Source organism: Anolis sagrei, chromosome X (genome assembly GCF_037176765.1).
Source record: "Anolis sagrei isolate rAnoSag1 chromosome X, rAnoSag1.mat, whole genome shotgun sequence".
NCBI classification, from domain to species: Eukaryota; Metazoa; Chordata; class Lepidosauria; order Squamata; family Dactyloidae; genus Anolis; species Anolis sagrei.
Genome location: NC_090034.1, coordinates 86,639,988 through 86,664,880, shown reverse-complemented (window position 1 = coordinate 86,664,880; position 24,893 = coordinate 86,639,988). Strand labels below are relative to the sequence as shown.

Here is a 24,893-nt window from a genome sequence, read left to right as displayed (position 1 = left end):
GCAGTGAGAGACACAGCTACGACAGTTGACAAGGTAGTTCCGTAGAAAGGAGGCGGGGGAGGACAGCCAAGCATAATGATGTAGGCTATCCGGAGATCGTATGCAAACATGTTAAAAAACGTTGTTGCATTGGAAGGAAGGATAGAAAGGAGGGGAGAAATATGAGCAGTTAATAAAATCCAGTCACTCTTACATTACTTCACTGTTATCCTGTCCCACCTGCGTTACATTACTACACTGGTATCCTGCCGCAGCTGGGTCTCTTCACTCAGTGTGCTGTCTTGCGCGCGTGTTCTCTTCTCTAACTCAGAGGAACGCTGCGCAACCAGTGTACCAGTGCTGGGTCCCAGCTATCATACTTTTGCATATTTCTGTTTCCTTCTCAGGGTGGGAGCATCCAGTAAGAGGGCTTGATTTCTCTTCCCCTTCCCCCAAATAACATGTCCTAGGAAGTTGCCTTGCACCAGTTCCCTCGGACACCCTGTGTATCTATACCAGACCTGACCAACATGCAATCCACTTATTCTATGAAGGGTGGGAGGGGGAAGAAGAGGGATGGGCATACTGGTGGTCATGTGAGGAGTTGAAGCCAATCAAAGGGAGGAGAAGTGGCCCAAAGAAATATCGCCTATTTTAATATTGGCCCCTTACCACTGCCGAGTAGGGCACGCCTGGTATATACTTATAAGAGTGTTATTTATTTATCGTGTCAGGAGCAACCAGACATTTTTAACAAAACAAACAAACAAACAAAACACAAAGTTTGCAAGCTTGGTAGTTGATTAAATGTCCTTTGACCAGTATCTGGCCACTTGGAGTGCCTCTGGTGTTGCTGCATGTAGCAGGGCTCAGGTTGCATTGCAGCAGGTGGTCAGTGGTTTGCTCTTCTCCACACTCGCATGTCGTGGATTCCACTTTGTAGCCCCATTTCTATAAAGTATGCTAAGGCCTAGAAAGTTTGTGAGCAAATGATATTCCTTCTGAAGTCACCTGTGCCCTTTGAGTTTAAAGACCAGGAATAATAATTGTCGGCCACTTCAAAAGTTGTTAGAGCACAACTCTAAACTCTTTATTGACTATGAAGCCTGGTGGCATGCAGTTCAACAATCAGTAATCCCCATCCTTGCTTTCAGCTGCAAGGTGAGCTGTCACTTTACCTACATTACAGTGCCTTGCCAAACTAGAGTTTTCCAGATTTTTGGACCCCAGATCCCATCAACCCTGACTAGAACAAGTAAGAATTAGAAAGGTTAAGTGCATTTCTAACTAAAATCCAAGTTGTCACCATAGCCTCCTGCCGATATATTTAGGAAGCTTCTGAACAGAAAGACAATCTCAAAAGTAATTACTCGTCATTTCTTAAGCACTTAAAAGCTTGAGGGCAAAGTGACCTTAGAAGACACACTGCTATAGACATGCAATTCCCATTTCAATTTCATCATAAAATGATATTCAAGATAAATCTGATTGACATCCTTTGTTTATGCCAGGGTGTGAATCACAGATGGTTTGAACTGCAACTCCTTCAATACTTCACCTTTCACTACACTGATTAGGGCTGCTGAGATTTGCAGTTCAACAACAATTGGAAGGTCACAAGAATCCCATGCTGATGACCCTTCGACACAGCCCTATATCTCAGAATAAGAAGGCAGAAAACCCCACAATATTTGCTTTGAACTGGGTTATCGGAGTCCACACTCAGATAATGTGGGGTTTTCTGCCATGATATTCTGGGATATAAGGCTGTGTGGAAGGGCCCTAAGTTATCTGAGTCCACACTGCCATTTATCTCAGTTCAAAACAGAAAATGTGGGATTTTATTCAGCTATGTGGAAGGGGCCTTAGTCTCTCTGAAATAATAATAATAATAATAATAATAATAATAATAATAATAATAATAGTTCCCTGCCTCTCTTGTGGCTTGAGATGGGGTACAATATGGTTAAAACAGTGAGAGAAAACAAAACATTATTAAAATACATATAACATATATACACAGGTAAAATACAGACTAAATTCACCCATGAAATGCAGGTTGAAATTCACAAGTTAAAATTGACTAGTATCAGAAGAGATAACTTTCAAAAGTATCTTTTCGCTTTCAAAAGTATGCTTTACAAATCAAAACACTTTCATTGATTTACTTTTCCTCTCTGTACTTTATAAGTAAGGCATTTCTCCTTACATTGTCTTAAAAGTGTTGTTACTCAGTACATCATCCACACTTGATTTATTTGGCAACGTGCAGGGTTTTTTTCAGCTCCCTGGACATTTGGTTTCTGGGAAAATAAGGATGCTTTCCCCCCCTCTTTTACTTGGTCATACAAACATGCAAAGAGCAACCTGCAACAAGGCTGATTGCAACTAGCATGGAAACTATACGAAATTGGAAACCAGTTGACTGTTTTCTTTCAAGCCACAAACGGATTAGTGTGGTAGATGTGGACAGGCAGGCTATAAAGCAACTGTCAAAAGTTAAATAAGTAAGAAAGGAATCAAGAAGGAAGAATTTACAACAATTTTTTAAGGAAAGAAGGGCAAACTAGGAAGCAATCTGGAAAAAAGTAGGACAGAAATATGCACAAAGTGGTGGGTAGAATTGGACTTTTCTGTGGTGTCTTGACGTCAGAAATATGAGCTACATTTGCTTCAATATTGTATTTTTAAAAGACTGGAATAAATATTGTTTTCTTTTAAACATTGGTAGTTTGTTGTTATTCTTTCTAAAATATTTTCGAATTGTTGTTTTCTATTATTTTATTGCTGATGTGCTATCTACGTAACTGTGTAGGATACTTTTGTGAGTTGAAGACTAAAAAATGAATAAACAGCCCAATTTTGCAACAGTCTGTTCCTTGTTGGCATTTAAAGTGAACCGTTTTAAAATGCCTTGGGCTGAAATGTAACGGAAAATGAGAGGAACGCAGTGCGCTGTGTTTTAGAAGTCTCTAGGAGCCATGTTCCATCTTTTTTTATTCGTATCAGGAACGACCTGAGAAACTGCAAGTTGCTTCTGGTGTGAGAGAATTGGCCATCTGCAAGGACACTGTACAGGGGACACCTAGATGTTTGATGTTTTACCATCCTTGTGGGAGGCTTCTCTCACGTTCCCACATGGGGAGCTACTTACTCGTCCTGGATTTGAACCTCTGACCTGTTGGTCAGCAGTCCTGCTGTTCCATCAAATCAAGCAATATGCAATTCAGCAATAGCTACTTATAAGCCTCCAAGTTGTCATATAGAAGGCCATGATAACACTTTTATGCACCTGATGTTTGGAGATCTAGCCCACCCCCGGAATGCAAAGGTTCCACTTATCTATTAGTCTTAACTAAAAGCCTTACAACTACATAGAACAGTGATTGGTGTTGCTCTAGAATGGGGAACGTCCTAGTTATTGTTCTCATGAAGAAATAACTTGGGCTAATGAGCCTGACCTATCTTAGGGCCCTTCCACACAGCCCTTAATCCCAGTATACCAAGACAGAAAATCCCACATTATCTGAGTGCGGACTCAGATAACCCAGTTCAAAGCAGATATTGTGGGATTGTCTGCCTTGAGATTCTGGGATATATTGTGTGGAAGGGCCCTGGGTTATCTGAGTCCACACTGCCATATATTCCAGTTCAAAGCAGATGTGGGATTGTCTGCCTTGATATTCTGGGATATAGGGCTGTGTGGAAGGCCCCTGGGTTATCTGAGCCCACACTGCCATATATTTCAGTTCAAAGCAGATAATGTGGGATTTTCTGCCTTGATATTCTGCAATATATTGTTGTGTGGAAGGGCCCTGGGTTATCTGAGTCCACACTGCCATATATTCCAGTTCAAAGCAGATATTGTGGGATTTTCTGCCTTGATATTCTGGGATATATCATTGTGTAGAAGGGCCCTGGGTTATCTGAGTCCACACTGACATATATTCCAGTTCAAAGCAGATAATGTGGGATTTTCTGCCTTGATATTTTGGGATATAGGGCTGTGTGGAAGGACCCTGGGTTATCTGAGTCCACACTGCCATATATTCCAGTTCAAAGCAGATATTGTGGGATTTTCTGCCTTGATATTCTGGGATATATCATTGTGTAGAAGGGCCCTGGGTTATCTGAGTCCACACTGACATATATTCCAGTTCAAAGCAGATATTGTGGGATTGTCTGCCTTGATATTCTGGGATATAGGGCTGTGTGGAAGGGCCCTGGGTTATCTGAGTCCACACTGCCATATATTCCAGTTCAAAGCAGATATTGTAGGATTGTCTGCCTTGATATTCTGAGATATATCATTGTGTGGAAGGGCCCTGGGTTATCTGAGTCCACACTGCCATATATTCCAGCAGATATTGTGGGATTGTCTGCCTTGATATTCTGGGATATATCATTGTGTGGAAGGGCCCTGGATTATCTGAGTCCACACTGCCATATATTCCAGCAGATATTGTGGGATTGTCTGCCTTGATATTCTGGGATATAGGGCTGTGTGGAAGGGCCCTGAGTTATCTGAGTCCACACTGCCATATATTCCAGTTTAAAGCAAATATTGTGGGATTTCCTACCTTGATATTCTGGGATATAGGGCTGTGTGGAAGGGTCCTGAGTTATCTGAGTCCACACTGCCATATATTCCAGTTCAAAGCAAATATTGTGGGATTGTCTGCCTTGATATTATTGGATATATCATTGTGTGGAAGGGCCCTGGGTTATCTGAGTCCACACTGACATATATTCCAGCTCAAAGCAGATATTGTGGGATTGTCTGCCTTGATATTCTGGGATATATTGCTGTGTGGAAGGGCCCTGGGTTATCTGAGTCCACACTGCCATATATTCCAGTTCAAAGCAGATAATGTGGGATTGTCTGCCTTGATATTCTGGGATATAGGGCTGTGTGGACGGGTCCTGGGTTATCTGAGTCCACACAGCCATATATTCCAGTTCAAAACAGATATTGTGGGATTGTCTGCCTTGATATTTTGGGATATAGGGCTGTGTGGAAGGGCCCTGGGTTATCTGAGTCCACACTGCCATATATTCCAGTTTAAAGCAAATATTGTGGGATTTCCTGCCTTGATATTTTGGGATATAGGGCTGTGTGGAAGGGTCCTGAGTTATCTGAGTCCACACTGCCATATATTCCAGCTCAAAGCAGATAATGTGGGATTGTCTGCCTTGGTATTTTGGGATACAGGGCTGTGTGGAAGGGCCCTGGGTTATCTGAGTCCACACAGCCATATATTCCAGCTGAAAACAGATAATGTGGGATTGTCTGCCTTGATATTTTGGAATATAGGGCTGTGTGGAAGGGCCCTCAGAACGGTGAGGATAGAGTGGCTTAAGCGGCTGAGGGGGGAAAGGAAGGGGCCTGAGGCTGTGAGGAATGGTGGGAGTTGGAGTCCAAAACACCTGGGGGGAGGGCCCAAGTTGGCCCATGCCTGTTATGCAGGAGTTGTTGCCCAGCACCTGAGGGCCACATACAATGACAGGGCGGGCCACACGGTATGGAAGCCAATCCCATGCGCGTTTGGCATGGGATGCTCCAGAGAAGGCCTCTGCGCAGCGGGAGCGAGAGGGAAAAGAGGGGATGCTAAGCAATGCTAACGGAGGCGGGCCCGGCCTGGTCCTCGTCCTCCACGGCGTCGCCCTGGGAGAGGGGGGCGCCTCCAAAGCCCTCTCTGTGCGACAGGCAGGCCTGTCACTCTGCCCGAGGGACGCGGCCTACGGGGCTGCAGAGGCCTCCGGCTTTCCCCTCGCCCTTCCCGGAGTGGGACTCGCCCCGACGGGCCTCTCTTCCGCCTTTCTCCCTGGCGGAGGCCCTGCTCACCTGGCAGCGCCGTGGCTCCTCACCGCCTCGCGACCGTTATCGCCGCCATGTTCCGGGGTGCCGCCGCTGCAGCTGGGAAAGGAGGGCCGGGAAGGAGCGGAAGAGCCCGCCTGCCCGGCCCGGCGCCACCCCTGGCCGCTTGGGGGCGCTTCGGCCAGCCTGCGGGATGGGAGGCCCTCCACCACCTCCTCCCCTTCCCTTCCCTTGATGATGATGATGGTAATAATAATAATAATAATAATTATTATTATTATTATTATTACTACAACAATTAATGTTGTTGTGGTAATAATAATGCATATTGTATTGTCGAAGGCTTTCATGGCTGGAATCACTCAGTTCTTGTGGGTTTTTCCGGGCTACATGGCCATGTTCTAGAGGCATTTCTCCTGACGTTTCGCCTGCATCTGTGGCAAGTATCCTCAGAGGTGAGGTCTGCTGGAGCTGGGAAAAAAGGGGTTTATATATCTGTGATGACCAGGGTGAGACAAAGGGCTTTTGTAAGTTGGGCTGGGTGTGAGTCTTTCCACTGACCACCTTGATTAGCAAACAATGGGCTGACTGTGCCTGGAGCAAACTCTTCTTGAAAGGTGATTAGATGTCCCTGCCTGTTTTTCTCTCTGCTGTTTTGCTGTTGTAATTTTAGAGTTTTTTAGTACTGGTAGCCAGATTTTATTCATTTTCATGGTCTCTTCCTTTCTGTTGAAATTGTCCACATGCTTGTGGATTTCAATGGCTTCTCTGTGTAGTCTGACATGGTGGTTGTGAGAGTGGTCCAGCATTTTTGTGTTCTCAAATAAAATGCTGTGTCCAGGTTGGTTCATCAGGTGCTCTGCTATGGCTGATTTCTCTGGTTGAAGTAGTCTGCAGTGCCTTTCATGTTCCTGGATTCGTGTTTGGGCAAAGCTGCGTTTGGTGGTCCCTATGTAGACTTGTCCACAGCTGCATGGTATCCGGTAGACTCCTGCAGAGGTCAGAGGATCCCTCTTGTCCTTTGCTGAACGTAGCATTTGTTAGATTTTCTTGGTGGGTTTGTAGATTGTTTGTATGTTGTGTTTCCTCATCAGCTTCCCTATGTGGTCAGTGGTTCCCTTGATGTATGGCATCAACTGAATGCATATTGTGTTTCAAATAATAATAATAAATTATAATAATATAACTAGCCATCCCCTGCCACGCGTTGCTGTGGCCCAGTCTGTGTATATGTGTTTTGTGTGTGTGTATGTGTGTGTGTGTATATATATATATATATATACACACACACACGAGGGGTATTTTTAAGTAAGGTCCGTTGGAACATAAGTACACAATGAAAGTTTATTTCAAAAAAGTAAATTTATTTTCAGAAAGTACCTACTTCACTCTATTTTTCGACATAGTTGCCAAGTTTGTCCAAACACTTATCATACCTCTGAACCAATTTTAAAATACCCTCTTCATAAAAACTTGCCGCTTGCTCCGATAACCAAGAGTTCACTGCCGTTTTCATGTCGTCGAAGGGCGACCAGAGCGGTCATGGAATCATAGAATCAAAGAATCAAAGAGTTGGAAGAGACCTCATGGGCCATCCAGTCCAACCCCCTGCCAAGAAGCAGGAACATCGCATTCAAATCACCCCTGACAGATGGCCATCCAGCCTCTGTTTAAAAGCTTCCAAAGAAGGAGCCTCCACCACACTCCGGGGCAGAGAGTTCCACTGCTGAACGGCTCTCAGAGTCAGGAAGTTCTTCCTCATGTTCAGATGGAATCTCCTCTCTTGTAGTTTGAAGCCATTGTTCCGCGTCCTAGTCTCCAGGGAAGCAGAAAATAAGCTTGCTCCCTCCTCCCTGTGGCTTCCTCTCACATATTTATACATGGCTATCATATCCCCTCTTAGCCTTCTCTTCTTCAGGCTAAACATGCCCAGCTCCTTAAGCCGCTCCTCATAGGGCTTGTTCTCCAGACCTTTTATCATTTTAGTCACTCTCCTCTGGACACATTCCAGCTTGTCAATATCTCTCTTGAATTGTGGTGCCCAGAATTGGACACAATATTCCAGATGTGGTATAACCAAAACAGAATAGAGGGGTAGCATGACTTCCCTAGATCTAGACACTATGCTCCTATTGATGCAGGCCAAAATCCCATTGGCTTTTTTTGCCGCCACATCACATTGTTGGCTCATGTTTAACTTGTTGTCCACGAGCCAACAATGTGATGTGACGGCAACGTCCTCATCATGGACGTTGTCACGGCCATCTTTGAATTGTCGTACCCACTTACGCACTTTGCTTTCACTCATAACAGTATCACCGTACACTTCACAAATCTGTCGATGGATTTCTGCAGCAGGCAGGTTCCTTGCTGACAAAAACCGTATCACTGAGCAAACCTCACATGCGGCGAGTGAGTTGATAGTCTTAAACATTTTTAAAGCACAGAACAGAACCATACAGGTTAGCTACAGAGAGGAAACTGAGCACAGTTGTTCCCGAGGCATGCCGGTACACAACGCACGCGCTCGTTGCGGTATGCGCGCGAACAACTAGTGTCTACAACAAAACGGACCTTACTTAAAAAATACCCCTCATATATATATATATGTGTGTGTGTGTGTGTGTGTGTGTGTGTATTTGTGTGTTTATATGTGTATGTGCTGGCACAGCTGTGCCAGGAGATTTTATTCTTTTTCTTGCACTGTTAGTTTGTTTGAATTTCATCTTGGCCATGCATTTTGCAATTGGGTAGCTTTCCCCAGCTTGCAATCATAGGGCCAACAACCTATCAATCATCGTTAGAGCCTTTACACCCACCCTTTCCCCCAGGTTTGTAGGGAAAAAAGGGGACTTTCAGTTCAGTCTCACAGTTTGAAGCCTTACAGTAGGACGCGTGGGCTTCTCTCTACCCCACCTGTAAAAAGCTTAGCTTCTTACAGCTCTGCTGGGGTCAAAGAAATAGATCTACAACCAGCTCTGCCGGGATTAAAGATATAGATCTACAGCCAGCTTTTGTTGGGAAAAAGAAAACCTCTACAGCTTTGCTGGAGAGTAAAGTTACAGTTCCACAGCCTTTGTGGAGAAACTAAAAGGACACCAGCTTGGCAGATCTGCAGCAAACATTGCCTGGGTAAGGGACCACTCGGGCTATCCATAACGCAGCTTGGAGCTGGGAGTTGGGGCCTCACGCCAGCAGGGTTAAGAAAGATTGCCCAAGGAGGGGTTGGAAGGTTTCCCTAAAGAGGAAAGGAACAGTTTATCAAACAGTTGCCTGTCCCTTGTCGGCAGATCAAGAAAGCTACCATTTTTTCAAGATTATATGGCATTTTATGCATTTGTTTGAAGATTTAAGCCTTAATAAAGAACTTGGTTGGACTTATTTTGAGCCTCTACAGAACTTTGTGTTGGGAAACCTGTGGGACCCTTTAGCTGAGGCACCCCGGTGTCCTGTTGGGTATACAGAAAACACGTCCTATAAACAGACATTGTCATAGGCCCAGCGCGTGACAGCACAGTGAATAATGCATATTGTCTATATGTGTGTGCTTGTCTATATGCATATTTGTGTGTATATTTGTATGTATGTGGATATGTATGTGTGTGCATGTATATGTGCATGTTTATATGTATATATGTGTATACGTATATGTATGTGTGTATATGTGTATATTTGTGTGTGTTTGTGCATATATATGTGTGTGTATGAATGTGTGCATGTGCATATGAATATGAGTGTATGTGTATATATGGTGTATTTTGGGGGTTTTAAGTCTGCTCCGCTGGGGTTTTGTGTGTGCGCATGTGCGTGCATGTGAGTTTATGGGTAATGGACACTCGTTGGACTGTTAGGTGTATTGTGTCCAAATTTGGTGTCAATTTGTCCAGTGATTTTTTAGTTATGTTAATCACACAAACGAACATTACATTTTTATTTATATAAATTATAGTAACAAATGCAATTATGTGGTCCACACTCTTGTTATATCCCGATTAGACTACTGCAATGCGCTCTACGTGGGGCTGCCTTTGAAGACTGCCCGGAAGCTTCAATTAGTCCAATGGTTGGCAGCCAGGTTGCTCAGGGAGCGTGTAACTCCTCTGTTATGCCAGCTCCACTGGTTGTGGTTCTGCTTCCCAGCACAATTCAAAGTGCTGGTTTTAACCTTTAAAGCTCTAAATGGCTCTGGCCCAGACTACCTGTCCGAACGTATCTTCTACTACGAATCATCACAAAGTTTAAGATCATCTGGAGAGGCCCTGCTCTCGGTCCCACCACAATCGCAAACGTGATTGCTGGAGACAAGAGACAGGGCCTTCTCAACAGTGGCTCCCCGTCTGTGGCATTCCCTCCCCAAAGATATCAGATTGGCCATCTCCCTGCTGTCCTTTAGAAGGAAACTCAAGACTTGGCTGTGGGATCTTGCATTTGATTATTGAATAGCGGCTTGTATGAAGAAGACATAAGAAATTTCGAAATCGGACCCAGATATTAATTGGCGTGTTTTAACAACTGTTTATTTAATGTTTTGTTTTAATAAATTTGTTGATGGTTTTGCTGTGAGGTTGCCCTGAGTCCCCCCTCGGGGGTGAAAAGGGTGGGGTACAAGTATATGAAATTAATTAATTAATTAAGGCCAAGATTGAAAAATTTGCTGATGACCCAATATACAGACTGTGCAAAGAAGCTGATGAAACCATGGATCATATCCTCAGCTGCTGCAAGAAAATCGCACAGACAGATCACAAACAGAGACACAACTATGTGGACAACCAACAAAACAACAATGTATGTGAGGGACTCGCAAAAGTCTGCCTCAGAGTAAGTTACTTCATACTGTATTACTATGTCAAAAAGACTTCAAAATTCACAGTAGTAAAAGTACAATTCATATTATAATTCAACTAAGGATAAACTATTCACGAAATAAGTAACAGACATAAAGAAAAGCATAACAGTGAGAAATGCAAGATACTCCATTTAGGCAGAAAAAGATACAGAATGGGGGACGCATGGCTCGAGAGCAGTACGTGTGAAAAAGATCTTGGCATCCTTGTGGACAACAAGTTAAACATGAGCCAACAATGTGATGCAGTGGCAAAAAAAAAAGCCAATGGGGTTTTGGGCTGCATCAATAGGAGTATAGTGTCTAGATCCAGGAAAGTCATGCTACTCATGCTCTATTCTGCCTTGGTTAGACCACACCTGGAATATTGTGTCCAATTCTGGGCACCACAATTGATATTGACAAGCTGGAATGTATTCAGAGGAGGGCAACTAAAATGATCAAGGGTCTGGAGAACAAGCCCTATGAGGAGCAGTTTAAAGAGCTGGGCATCTTTAGCCTGAAGAAGAGAAGGCTGAGAGGAGGCATGATAGCCATGTATAAATATGTGAGAGGGAGGAGGGAGCAAGCTTGTTTTCTGCTGCTCTGGAGACTAGGATGCGGAACAAAGGCTTCAAACTACAAGAAAGGAGATTCCATCTGAACATTAGGAAGAACTTTCTGACTGTGCGAGCTGTTCAGCAGTGGAACTCTCTGCCCCAGAGTGTGGTGGTGGCTCCTTCTTTGGAAGCTTTTAAACAGAGGCTGGATGGCCATCTGTCAGGGGTGCTTTGAATGCAATTTTCCTGCTTCTTGTCAGGGGGTTGGACTGGATGGCCCATGATGTCTCTTCCAACTCTATAATTCTATATAGAAACAACCAGTCCTAATAAGTCCTGGAGCTACGAAAGGTCTTGAGTCCAATACCAAAGGTAGTAAAAAAAATCCAGCTTCCAAAATAACAACCTCTTTATTAAAGTAGAATCTTCATTAACTCGTAACGCCAGGAACATCAACCCTTCAGCTTCCAAAATAACAACTTCTATATATTATAGGAGATTCTTCATTAACTCGTAACGCCAGGAACAGCAACACAATAAGGTCTCCCGGGTTGTGCCCTTTGTTTCGTTACAACTTCTTCGGGTGTTATGCCAGTCTTATCTATAATGCTTGAGTACACTAAATAAGAAATGAAGCAACATACAGATAATAGATATACTAAAATCCCCAAATCAACATTGTTTTGAAAAATGTTTTCGATACACACGCTAGTCTACTTACATTCCTGATAGTAGCTTTGGCTCTGTTGTGAATGCCTGACTGGTTGTTTCTATATGCTTTTCTTTACATCTGTTACTTACATGCATTGTTGTTTTGTTGGTTGTTGCCATAGATATCTGTGCATTATGCACAACGATGTGGCCCAAATGATTCATTGGAACTTATGTCACAAGTACCACATGCCAGTAGTAAAGAACTGGTGGGATCATAAACCTGCAAAGGTAGTGGAAAATGCACACGCAAAATTACTGTGGGACTTTCGAATCCAGACTGACAAAGTTTTGGAATACAATACACCAAACTTCATGACTGTGGAAAAGAAAAAGGTTTGGATTGTTGATGTCGCCATACCAGGTGACAGTCACGTTGAGGAAAAACAACAGGAAAAACTCAGGACCTCAAAATCAAACTGCAAAGGCTCTGGTATAAACCAAAACAGGTGGTCCCAGTGGTAATCGGCACACTGGGTACTGTGCCAAAAGATCTTAGCCCGCATTTGGAAACAATAAACATTGATCTGTCAACTGCAAAAGGCCACCTTACTTGGATTTGCATGCATCAATCAAAAATACATCACACAGTTCTAAACACTTGAGAAGTGTTTAACTACAATTCCATCCCTTCAAACCCCCTTTCCCCCCTTTACCTACTACCCCAAAACACAATCAATTCTACCTTCCCCCATTTACCTTCTCCATTCCTTACTATCAATTCTCCTACGTTTCTTTACCATGATTATGTTCCCCCACTTTTTATTGTACCTGAGAAACTAATAAAATATATTTTTTAAAGAGAAGTGTTCAACTTGTGATTTTGTGATGTGAAATCCAGCATATATATCTTGTTTGCTGTGACATACTGTGTTTTTGTGTCAAAATAATAATAATAATAATAATAATAATAATAATAATAATATCAAGCATGGACATATGAAAGATGTGGTCAGCAAAGAATATGTCCAAAGCATGAGAAAAATTTTGAAGAGCAATTTAAATGGCAGAAATACAATCAAGTCTATCAACACCTGGGCCATCCCCATCATCAGATACCCTGGACGCAAGCAGAGCTGGATGATCTGGACAGAAAAATAAGAATACTGATGACAATCCATGACTCATTACACCAGAGGTTCTCAACCTTCCTCATGCCGCAACACCTTAATACAGTTCCTCATGTTGTGGTGACCCCCAATCATAAAATTATTTTTGTTGCTACTTCATAACTGTAATTTTGCTACTGTTATGAATCGTCATGTAAATATCTGATATTTAGGATGTATTTTCATTCACTGGACCAAATTTGGCACAAATACCCGATACACTCAAATTTGAATACTAGGGGGATTGATTTTGTCATTTGGGAGTTGTAGTTGCTGGGATTGATAGTTCACCTACCATCAAAGAGCATTCTGAACTCCAACAATAGAATTGAACCAAACTTGTCACACAGAATGCCCACAACCAACGGAAAATACTGGAAGGGTTTGGTGGGCATTGACCTTAAGGTTTGGAGTTGTAGTTCACCTACATCCAGAGAGCACTGTGGACTCAAACAGTGATAGTTCTGAAACAAACTTGGCACAAGTACTCAATATGCCCAAATGGTGTAGTTTGGTGAAAACAGAGTTTGACATTTGGGAGTTGTAATTGTTGAGATTTATAGTTATTTATATATTCATGGTTAATATTTCACTGTATTTTCACCTCATGATAGGCCGCATATTGGGTCCTTTCTTGCTTTGCTGCTCCAGGGGGTGCCATTTTCTACAGTGTTTGAGAGAACTTGGCAGGTCCTACTCATTCAGGCTCATAGTCTAACCCCCTGAAAGGCATAGTCACACACTCTCAGCCATAGAGTAAGATACATACACTCAGATTAAATATAAATCTGCATTATATTTACCACTGCGTCCTAAACCCCATCCTGGCTGGTAAAGGAAGCCAGAGGGGGTTTGGCAGAGTGGGTGAAAGTGATGGTTAATGCCTCCCTTCGGGAAGGCACTATTCCAGTCAGCTTAAAACAAGCTGTAATAAAACCGCTGTTGAAAAAAACATCATTGGACCCCACTCGATTAGTCAGCTATCAGCCATTTTCCAATCTCCCCTTTTTGGGCAAAGTCCTGGAAAGTGTGGTGGCCTCCCAACTCCAGGGATTCTTGGAAGACATGGATTATCTAACTGCAGCACAGTCTGGCTTTAGGCCGGGACATAGTACCGAGACAGCCTTGGTCGCCTTAGTGGATGATCTACGCTGGGAGCTGACCTCTCATCAGCCTTCGATGATCTATGCCTGTTTGTTCCGCTGGACCTCTCATCAGCCTTCAATACCAAAGACCACGGTATCCTTCTAGGACACCTTGTTTTGCAGTGGCTCCAGTCCTTCCTGGAGGGTCGCTCCCAGAAGGTGTTGTTGGGGGACACCTGCTCAGCCCCATAGCCATTGTACTGTGGGGTCACACAGGGCTCAGTACCTATGTTATTTAACATCTACATAAAGCCATTGGGGAAGATCACCTGGAGTTTCAGAGTTCGGTGTCACCTGTTCACAGATGATGTCCAACTCTGTCACTCCTTCCCACCTGCTACTAAGGAGGCTGTTCAGGTCCTGAACCGGTGCTTGGCAGCTGTAACGGACTGGATGAGAGCAAACAAATTGAAACTTAATCCAGACAAGACAGAGGTCCTCCTGGTCAGTCACAAGGCCAAACAGGGTATAGGGTTACAGCCTGTGGTTGATGGGGTTACACTCCCCCTGAAGAAGCAGGTTTACAGCTTGGGAGTGATTCTGGTCTCATCGCTGAGCCTGGAACCCTGGGTCTCAGCAGTGGCCAGAGGAGCATTCGCAGAATTAAAACTTGTGCGCCAGCTGCACCCGTATCTTGGGAGGTCTGACTTGGCCATGGTGGTCCATGCTCTGGTTACATCCAACGCTCGGCAGTCAGGTTGCTCACAGGACTGGGGTACAGGGAGCGTACAATTCCTTGTTACCCCAGCTCCATTGGCTGCCTATTAGCTTCTAAGCACAACTCAAAGTGCTGGTTTTAACCTATAAAGCCCTAAACAGTTCCAGCCCAATTTATCTGTCCGAACGTATCTCCCTCTACGAACCACCAAGGACCTTAAGATCATCCAGGGAGGCCCTGCACAATGTCATCACAGTCGTGTTTGGTGGGGACGAGAGACAGGGCCTTCTCCATGGTGGCCCCTCAGCTGTGGAACTCCCTCTGTAATAAGCTTAGTTCTGCCCCACTCCCTCCTGACCTTCTGAAAGAAACTTAAATCCTGGCTATGTGATCAAGTGTTTGCAGAATAGACCAATTTACTGCTGAAGATCTTTATTTGACCACAATGGACTGATCTGGATGACGATTTTAAACTGGTGCACTGTTTTTAATGTATATTTATAACTGTTTTAATGTATATGGTTGTATTTTATGATATGTTTTATATTGTGTCGGCGCTGAATGGTTGCCTGTTGGAAGCCATCCTGAGTCTGTCTTCGGAGGTTGAGAAGGATGGGATATAAATGTTTCAAATAAATAAATATTCATTATAGTGAATATCCCAGCTGTGCTTTTGTCTTTTGCCAAAGCCTCATCCATTTTGGGGGTTGTAATCCCTTCTCGCTGGAGTGGTACCTATTGATCTACTCACATTTGCATGTTTTCGAACTGCTAGGTTGACAGAAGCTGGGGCTGACAGTGGAAGGTCACTCCGCTTCCCTGATTCAAACCTGCAACCTTTCGGTCAACAAGTTTAGCAGCTCACCAGTTTAACCCTCTGCGCCACCGGGGGCTCCCTATGTAGTTTCTAGTATTGTATGTAGTTTCTAAAAAGTTAATAATATGTGTGGGTCATTTTTCTTGATTTTTAGATATGCCAATTTAAAGTGTGTGTGTGTGTGTATGTGTCATTATATCGGTCATTTTCAACTCTTAAACATTTGAAAACATACGTAAGAAGCACAATGGGGCAAGAACGACTGACTGGACTGGCACTCTTGAGTGTTCACTGAAGTTTAATGATGGAGCCTGATTTCTGAAAAGTGTATTGACACAGTTTTCAGGTGTTTCCAACAGACATTGTATTCTTTTGTAACTATAAATAACCAATTAGCAGTCATTTCCAGTTATTTTGAAACTTTGTAACTAAAATAGAAAATGGATTTAATTACGTCTATATAAAAATATAAAATGAACCATATTCTTTAATTTATTTTGTGTTATGGAACTACTCTTCTTGATTTGTTTAAAAAAAGGTTTCAACCTTCCCTTTGGAGCCCCTGGTGGCGCAGTGGGTTAAACCCCTGTACTGGCAGGACTGAAGACTGACAGGTCGCAGGTTCAAATCCAGGGAGAGCGTGGATGAGCTCCCTCTATCAGCTCCAGCTCCTCATGAGTGGACATGAGAGAAGCCTCCCACAAGGATGATAAAACATCAAAACATCCGGGCGTCCCCTGGGCAATGTTCTTACAGATGGCAATTCTTTCACACTAGAAGCGACTTGCAGTTTCTCAAGTCACTCCTGACACGACAAAAGAAAATAAAAACCCTCCCTCCAATTTTTTTTCCTGGCTACAGCTCTGGACACCCCCCCCCCCCCCCCCCCCGGTGGAGCAGTGGGTTAAACCACCGAGCTGCTGAACTTGCTGACAGAAAAGTTGCAGGTTTGAATCCAGCAAGCGGTGTGAGCTCCTGCTGTTAATCCCAGCTTCTGCCGACCTAGGAGTTTGAAAACATGCAAATGAGATCAATAGATACCGCTCCGGTGAGAAGGTAACGGCACTCAATGCAGTCATGCTGGCCTTGGAGGTGTCCACGGACAACGCTGGCTCTTCGGCCCCCATAGTCAGACACTACTGGACCTAATGTCAGGGGAAAACCTTTACCTTTTTTACAGGTCTGGTAAAACATCATAGAATCATAGAATCAAAGAGTTGGAAGAGACCTCATGGGCCATCCAGTCCAACCCCCTGCCAAGAAGCAGGAATGTTGCATTCAAATCACCCCTGACAGATGGCCATCCAGCCTCTGTTTAAAAGCTTCCAAAGAAGGAGCCTCCACCACACTCCGGGGCAGAGAGTTCCACTGCTGAACGGCTCTCACAGTCAGGAAGTTCTTCCTCATGTTCAGATGGAATCTCCTCTCTTGTAGTTTGAAGCCATTGTTCCGCGTCCTAGTCTCCAAGGAAGCAGAAAACAAGCTTGCTCCCTCCTCCCTGTGGCTTCCTCTCACATATTTATACATGTTTTGATTTATACATCAAAACATCTGGGCGTCCCCTGGGCAATGTCCTTGCAGACAGCCAATTCTCTCACAGCAGAAGTGACTTGCAGTTTCTCAAGTCGCTCCTGTCACGAAAAATGAAACAAAGCAAAAACCTTTACTGAAGTCCAAAATACAGGACTTAATTAATGTCAGGGGGAAACCTTTACCTTTATAAAGCTCTGGTAAAACATTAAAACATCCGGGCATCCCCTGGGCAACGTCCTTGTAGATGGTCAATTCTCTCACACCAGAAGCGACTTGCAGTTTTTCAAGCCGCTCCTGACACGAAAGAAACAAAACAAAGTGAAAGCCTTTCCTGAAGTCCAAAACACCTGGAGGGCGGGGCCAAGTCTGCCCACGCCTGGGAGGGAGGGGCAAGGTGAGGGGGCGGGGCTGAGGCGGGGAGTGGGCGGGGCTTCCCTCCCTTCCCCTCCCCTTCCCTCCGAGGGGCGAGGAAGCTTCGTCCTGTGGTCGCCACGCGGCGCTTCAGGCCGGGAAGGAGAGAGGATCGCGAGGGAGGAAGGGAGAGGGAGTTTTCCGGGTGTTGGTCCCCAGCGCCTCTTTCTTCCTCTTCCTCCCAGAGATGGAGCTGTCCGCTCTGAGCGAGGCGGAGGCGGAGAGCGGGCGGCGGGATGCCTGTGGGCGTCTGCACGAGACAGTGTCGCGGTGGGTGCTGCCGGAGGGCGCGCGAGCCTCGTACCTTGAGCGGGCCTCGTGCCTCCCGCCTCCGCTCTTCATCCTCCTCGTCAGCGCCGCCGAGGTGCGAAGGGAGCGGGCGGAGTCCCACCGCAAACCCCCTTCCTGCCCCTCCACGGAGCCCCCGCTGAGCCGCTCTCTCTCTCTCTCGCTCCCTCTCTCTGCAGCTGGGCGTCTTCGCGTACTACGCGGTGCAGGAGCCCCAGGCCCAATGGGTGACGCTGGAGAGCGGCATCTGGGAAAGCCCCCTCACCTACCGCCCGGACCGGAGGAGCCAGGCCTGGCGCTTCCTCTCCTACATGATGCTCCACGCCGGGTAGGAAAAGACGGGCAAGGCGGAAGGAGGGAGGGAGGGAGAAGGAAAGGAAGGCAAGGGAAAGAAGGCAAGGGGAGGCAAAGGGAGCGGAAGGCCGAGGGAGGAGGGAAAGGTAGCCTCCCCCTGGCCCTGATTTGTCTCTGGCTGACATCTCTACCATCAGGGTGTTGCGTGGGTTTCCGGGCTAATAGGGCCAGTGTATTGTAGCAGCATTTTCTCCTGACGTTTCACCTGCATCTGTGACTGGCAGGCATCTTCAGAGGATCAGATGGAGGATCTTCCATGCCATTATCTGAAGATCCTCCATCTGATCCTCTGAAGATCTCCATGTGATCCTCTGAAGTTCCTCCATCTGATCCTCTGAAGATCCCCCACCTGTTCCTCTGATGATCTCTCATGTGATCCTCTGAAGACCCTCCATGTGATCCTCTGAAGATCCCCCATCTGTTCCTCTGAAGATCCTCCCTCTGACCCTCTGAAGATCCTCCATCTGATCCTCTGAAGATCCCCATCTGTTCCTCTGATCATCCATGTGATCCTCTGAAGATCCTCCATGTCATCCTCTGAAGATCCTCCATGCAATTCTCTGAAGATCCTCCATCTGATCCTCTCAAGTTCCTCCCTCAGACCCTTGAAGATCCTCCATCTGATCCTCTGAAGATCCTCCCTCTGACCCTCTGAAGATCCTCCATGTGATACTCTGAAGATCTCCCATCTGTTCCTCTGATCATCCATGTGATCCTCTAAAGATCCTCCATGCGATTCTCTGAAGATCCTCCATCTGATCCTCTGAAGATCCCCATCTGATCCTCTAAAGCTCCTCCACCTGATCCTCTGAAGATCACCCATCTGATCCTCTGAAGATCCTCCCTCTGACCCTCTGAAGATCCTCCATGTGATCCTCTGAGGATCCCCCATCAGATCCTCTGAAGTTCCTCCACCTCTTCCTCTGAAGACCCCCCATCTATTCCTCTGAATATCCCCATGTGATCCTCTGAAGATCCTCCATGCGATTCTCCATGCGATTCTCCTCTGATCATTTGAAGATCCCCATATGATCCTCTGAAGTTCCCCCATCTGATCTACTGAAGATACTCCATCTGATCCTCCATCTCCTCTGAAGATCTTCCAGCCACAGATGCAGGCAAAACATCAGGAAAAAAAAGGTTCTTGGTAAAGACAAAGATCCAACTGGAGGAAAAGTGTTCTTACCATACATCAAGGGAACCACTTGGGGAGCTGATGAAGAAACACAACCTACAATGTACAGACACGCTAAGTAAATTTAATAAATGCTACACTCAGCAAAGCACAGAGGGATCCTCTCACCTCTGCAGGAGTCTACCGTATATCATGCAGCTGTGGACAAGTCTGCATAGGGACCACCAAACGCAGCAGCATTGCCCAGACACAAATCAAGGAACATGAAATGCAATGCAGACTAGTTCAACCGGAGAAGTCAGCCATGGCAGAGCACATTTATATGCCGCCCTTCTCACCACGAAGGGGACTCAGTGGCATACAAGATATATACACATACAATGTATTATATTATTAGCATAGTACAATATCGGTATTATATATTATATATTGTACAGTACTATATCATTATATTTTAATAATAATAATTTACATGTAATATAAAATCTATAATTATAATATATTATTCGTATGAGTATTATATTGTATTACATTATACTATTATAAATATTACATGTATATACATTATATTATATTATATTATATTATATTATATCATATTATATTATAAGGATAGCACAGGAGACAAGGTGGAACTGTCTCCTGGCCCTCTCTCTCTTCACCCTGGCCCAAGCAGTGGTTGGTGCTGGGTGGAGGGATCCCCAACTGATGACATATGCAGGAAACAAGATGGAACTGTTCCCTCCCCCTCCCCCAACTTCACTTTTACAGAAGTTTTCTTCATCCTGAGGTTTTTCTTTAACTTTTTCCCAGAAGAATGGGTTTCATTCCTTTACTCAGAACTGATCACCCGCTGTTGAGGGAGGGCTCCCTCCTCGGACTCTTGCAACTCTCGCATATTCTGGCATCTTGCCTGTTCAACTAAGGACAAGTGCAAATACAGACTAATTTACACTTCCCACTAGATAAGTGTGTGTGTGTATGTATGTGTGTATGTGTGTGTGTGTATATATATATATATATATATATATATATATATATATATATAGCATCTTTCTCCTCTATGCCATTAAGTGAACACAGGTGTTTGACATCTATCATATTTCAGCTTCTTGTTTATTTATTTATGTAAAACATTTATATTCCGCCTTCTCACTCTGAAGGGGACTCAGGGCGGAGCACAGCATATACACGGCAAACATTCAATGCCGAGACACAAATTCACATACAATACATACAAATTAAAAAACATTTATCAAAATGTTAAAATACACCATTTAAAACTGTCCTAGTCATCTGCATCAAATCTAATTGGCCTGGTCATCTCTCCTATTGCCGCTTTATTTTGAATGTATTCAGTTATTGAAGCCTAACATTTCTTTTGTTCTCAGTTTTTTTCTTATATTCAACCACTGGTCTCCATTTTTTAATGTTTTGCAGTGTCTTTTCTTTGATTAGATAAGTCGGTTCATCCTTCTCCACCAGGTCATACAACCTGATCAGTCAGTTTGTGTAGGCAGACCATTCTCTCATCATTCCTGTTATAGAATCATCAGACTGCAGTTCTCACACACCGAAAACCTCTTCCTTGTTCCTCCCGTTCTGATTGTCTGCATCAGAATCAAGACTGCAACCAATGGGTTTGTCTCTGTTGCAGTTTTATAGGCAATCGTTTGGGCAAAAAGGTCCACCTGTAGAAGGCACCCCTGGGCCACATGAGGCTGGCAGAGGGACCCCCTTCCCTGTTGGGTCACTTCTCAGGAGGCTTTTGCTCAGCTGTTTTCTTGCCTGAACTGAACCACAGCGGCAGAATGGAAGCCTGAGGAGCTGTGCGCTGAATGTGTTGGGCTCTGGAAGAGTCTTGCTGTCTTCTGTTCACACTCTGTCTTTGCAGCATTGAGCACATCTTGGGGAACCTGGTGCTGCAGCTTCTCCTGGGGATCCCGCTGGAGCTGGTTCACAAGGGACATCGGGTCGGGCTGGTCTACATTGCAGGAGTGTTGGGAGGTGAGCAGGAGAGGAAGGCGCCTGCAGGACGAGGGAGCTAGAGCTATGTTTCCCCTGTGGGATTCTAGGAGGGAGCTGCAGTATCTGGCTGCCCTCTTGAAGCACCCTTGGGGCAAGCAGGCAGGTACCGGATCTGAACCAGCCCCCCTCCAGGAAATGTGGGCCCATCCTCATTCTCTCTCTTCATCCTTCCTTCCTTCCCAGGGTCCTTGGCGAGTTCAGTCTGTGACCCACTCCTGGGCCTCGTAGGAGCTTCAGGGGGAGTCTATGCTCTGATTGGAGGATACTTCATGAATGTGCTGGTGGTAAGGAAGGATGGGCTAGTGGGCAGGGGAGAAACTTCATTCTACATAGATGTTAGCGAAATGTCACAGACTGTGACAGGATGCAGCTAAACTGTTTGGAGACAATGCTGTATGGGGACAGAATCCCTTTGGGCCCATGGATCATAGCCCACTTCAGCAGCAGAATCCAGAATCTGGGGGATCTGGCATTGGCAAAAGTGCTGACCTGTCCTTTCTGCTGGCAAAAGCAGCCACTATGGTCAGTAATGGGCAAGGAAGTGGGTGGGCATGGTGCATTCCACAGGCGACCAATCTGAACCCAGAGATTGGCACCAACGACACAAGGGGTCATACTTCTGGGGAAGGCAGCCATCTCTGTGGTGGCAGAAACTTCTCCAGATGCTGTGTAGACACCCCTCTGGCCACTGATGGGAATGCAGGTGGGGGGAGTAATGCAGAAGAGCATTGTGCCCAGCAATAATAATAATACTTTATTTATACCCTGCCACCATCTCTCCAAGGGGACTCGGAGCGGCTTACATGAGGCCAAGCCCGATAATACATCAATAAAACAAAAAATAATAAGCAAAAAAACCCCCAAAAATACAATTAATATAACTCACATATAAACAATAACATGCAAGGATTAAAAAACCTATGGCTGGGCCAAATGTAATAGTTTAAAATTTAAAAAATAAAAGCTGGACATGAACAGAGTTAGGATGTATCTGGTACGAGTGTTTTAAAAGAAATGAAGGGAGAGCAAAGCACCTGCAGGTCCAGGGCTCACACAAGGCAATTATATTGCTTGGCATGGAATGATGTTAGAATAACTGTAATAATGACACATATCATAATGATACATGTCCTTATTTCTCTTCTTTACAGAACTTCAGAGAAATGATCCCACTGTTTGGCGTTGCCAGGCTGCTCTTCATCTTCGCCATAGGTAGTGTTCTCGGTCGACCCTTCCTGGCTGTCCCTTGAGTTGGGGGCCCTCTCTGCTTCTCTTGCCTCATTTCAGTCAGACTGGGAGGCCGCTGGGAGCCTCTGGGTTCTCACATTTTGGCCTTGGAAAAGGGTATTGGGTAGGGAAGAGTAAGAGTTAGCCCTCCTTCCCACCCTGCCATATTCTCCATCAGCAGAATCTTATTTTATAAAGGCATCACACCTGGTTAGAACCTAGGATGGAGGCACACTGCCAAGTTAAAGTGATCCAGTAATTCCCGATTGGTGCATTGGAGGTGGAGGGAGCTTTCTATAAACAGTCTAATTCTTCTGGTTCAAGATACGGGATCTGAAAGGGTCTGAGTTTTGATGGAGACCACATGTGCCGGCCAAAGGGCATCTGGCCTCTCTGGCTTTTGCCGCCTTGGCCCAGGACAGCCTCCTCCTCAGTGACAGACCAGAAGCACTGCTGCTTAGTACCCAAATCAAAGCATATGGGATGAGCCATTGTGCAGGAGGGAGGTCCAGAAACGCGGGGGGTTGGGGCGCTTTGGATTTGGCTTCTAACCTATTGTCTTGGTTTCTTAGTGGGAACAGACGTGGGGTTTGCTCTGTACAGAAGGTTTCTCTCAGATGCGGATGGGTTGAAGGTAAAAGCATGTCTTATGGGACCGGACCAGACTGCGGGCCATTCTTCTGCCATTCTGCTGAATAAAGCGGGTGCCCTTGTCTCCTTCCCTCCAGGCTTCTGGCGGCTGCCTCTCCTCCTCTTTGCTCAGATGGGTTTGGACTCTCTTCCTTCTGCCGTCTCTCCATCCCAGGCAGTAGCTACCATCTGCCTCCTCTCTCTTCTCCCTTTCTGTTCTTCGATGAGATGAGGCTCCCCTCAGGCTGGATGGTGTCCCCTCCTCTGCCAGCCATTGAGTCTGTTAGGAGCACCAGGTGATGGAGGGAAGGGAGAAAAAAGGAGGGTGGATGGAAGGGGGCCCGAGGAATATTTGGGAGACAAGGCTGAGGCAAGAAGATGATCCCCAGGCTTCCGGGTGGCCCTGAGGAGAAGGGAGCATGCCCAGTTCTGTCCCAGAAGAGAAATTCCATGTACCTAGCTGCCCCCCCCCCCCCATTGTCTGTTGCCCATGTGAGCCCCTCACTGAGGGAAGGAAGGCACGAGGGTCCCCTGTGCCAATGAGGCTGCTGTGTTCTCCTGAGGGCCTTTGGGTTGTATGAACTGGCCTTTTGGGTTCCTGGCAGTGCTCCTCCAAATAAGAGAGAGAGGAGGAACAACCTTCCAAGGGTTTGGCTTCTGGCTCTCTCATTGAGAGTGAAGGGACCAGGACAGAAGCGTGTTGGGGGCACCACATATGCATGGCCCAATAGCCCCCCTCATCCTCCTGCCAAACTCCTCCTCTGGGCCTGTCTCTCTGGCCCCTCTCTGCTCTGCCAGCATGGAGCCCCCCTCCTTTGACTCTGCCTCCCTAGAGGCTCTTTTGGGCTGGTGCTCGGCTCCTGCCTGCCCTCTTCTTCTCTTCCTTATTCTTGTGACTGCCTCTGGCTCCTCCCTGAGCCCAAACGAATGGCACCATTAAGTGCATGTGTCAGGATCATATTTGTGTTGTGTGTGTTCTTCTCTCCAAAGGTTTCCTTTGTGGCCCACATTGCGGGTGGACTGGCCGGGATGTCCATGGGATATGTCATATTCAGCTCCTTCGACAAGAATTTTGCAAAAGACCCCCGTTTCTGGGCCTGCATTGGTGCCTATGTGCTCTTTGTGGTGTTTGCCGTGTTCTTCAATGTGTTCCTCTCTCCAGCAAACCAGTAGAGAGACGAAACAGATGCCACAGAGCCTTAAAGGATCAAAAATATATTCAGAAATATATTTGTATGCCACGTTCTGTCTATTTGGGGACCGCGTGGCCCTTTATGCTGCCTTCTTATGCCGGGACCGTGTGCCTTTTGTACTTGGTATTAAAGAAACAGAGCTTTTCCATCACTTTCGTCCTCTGTCCTTGAGCGCGGGGGGGGGGGGGGGGGGACTGAAAGCCAGGTCATATAATGCAGTAGTTTCACAAGACTTTGGAGCCCCTGGTGGTGCAATGGGTGAAATCCTTCTGCCAGCAGGACTGCTGACCCAATAGGTCAGTGGTTCAAATCCAGCTCCCCATGCAGGGACATGAGAGAAGCCTCCCACAAGGATGGTAAAACATCAAAAAAACATCTGGGCATTCCTTGGCCAACATCCTTGCAGGCAGCCAATTTTCTCACACCAGAAGTGACTTGCAGTTTCGCAAATCGCTCCATACATGAAAAAAGG

The 24,893-nt window shown here is 45.6% G+C and overlaps 2 protein-coding genes across 5 annotated transcripts in view; one reads left to right on the top strand and one right to left on the bottom strand.

The window, feature by feature from the left end:
- Positions 1–5,964, bottom strand: part of LOC132780337 (polycomb protein SCMH1) — a 38,823-nt gene extending 32,859 nt beyond the window's left edge. The window contains exon 1 of one of the 2 annotated variants that reach the window (XM_060783986.2): positions 5,825–5,964. The gene's annotated coding sequence lies outside the window, so the exon portion shown is untranslated. The remainder of the gene's footprint in view (positions 1–5,824) is intronic. The other variant, XM_060783985.2, reaches the window with a different exon arrangement.
- Positions 5,965–17,584: 11,620 nt separating this feature from the next.
- Positions 17,585–24,572, top strand: RHBDL2 (rhomboid like 2). Of its 3 annotated transcripts, none has more exons than XR_009631900.2 (7): positions 17,585–17,930; positions 18,034–18,182; positions 21,238–21,350; positions 21,555–21,655; positions 22,523–22,583; positions 23,171–23,524; positions 24,219–24,305. XR_009631900.2 is itself a non-coding variant. In XM_060783992.2 (7 exons), the coding sequence occupies exons 1-7, from the start codon at positions 17,754–17,756 to the stop codon at positions 23,408–23,410; spliced, it is 747 nt and encodes a 248-aa protein (XP_060639975.2). In that variant the 5' UTR covers positions 17,585–17,753; the 3' UTR covers positions 23,411–24,307. The 3 variants fall into 3 exon arrangements, 2 of the variants coding, with proteins under 2 accessions (XP_060639975.2, XP_060639974.2); XM_060783992.2 differs by having other exon boundaries at positions 23,171–23,232; positions 23,327–24,307; XM_060783991.2 differs by having other exon boundaries at positions 17,586–17,930; positions 23,171–23,232; positions 24,219–24,572.
- Positions 24,573–24,893: the final 321 nt, after the last annotated feature.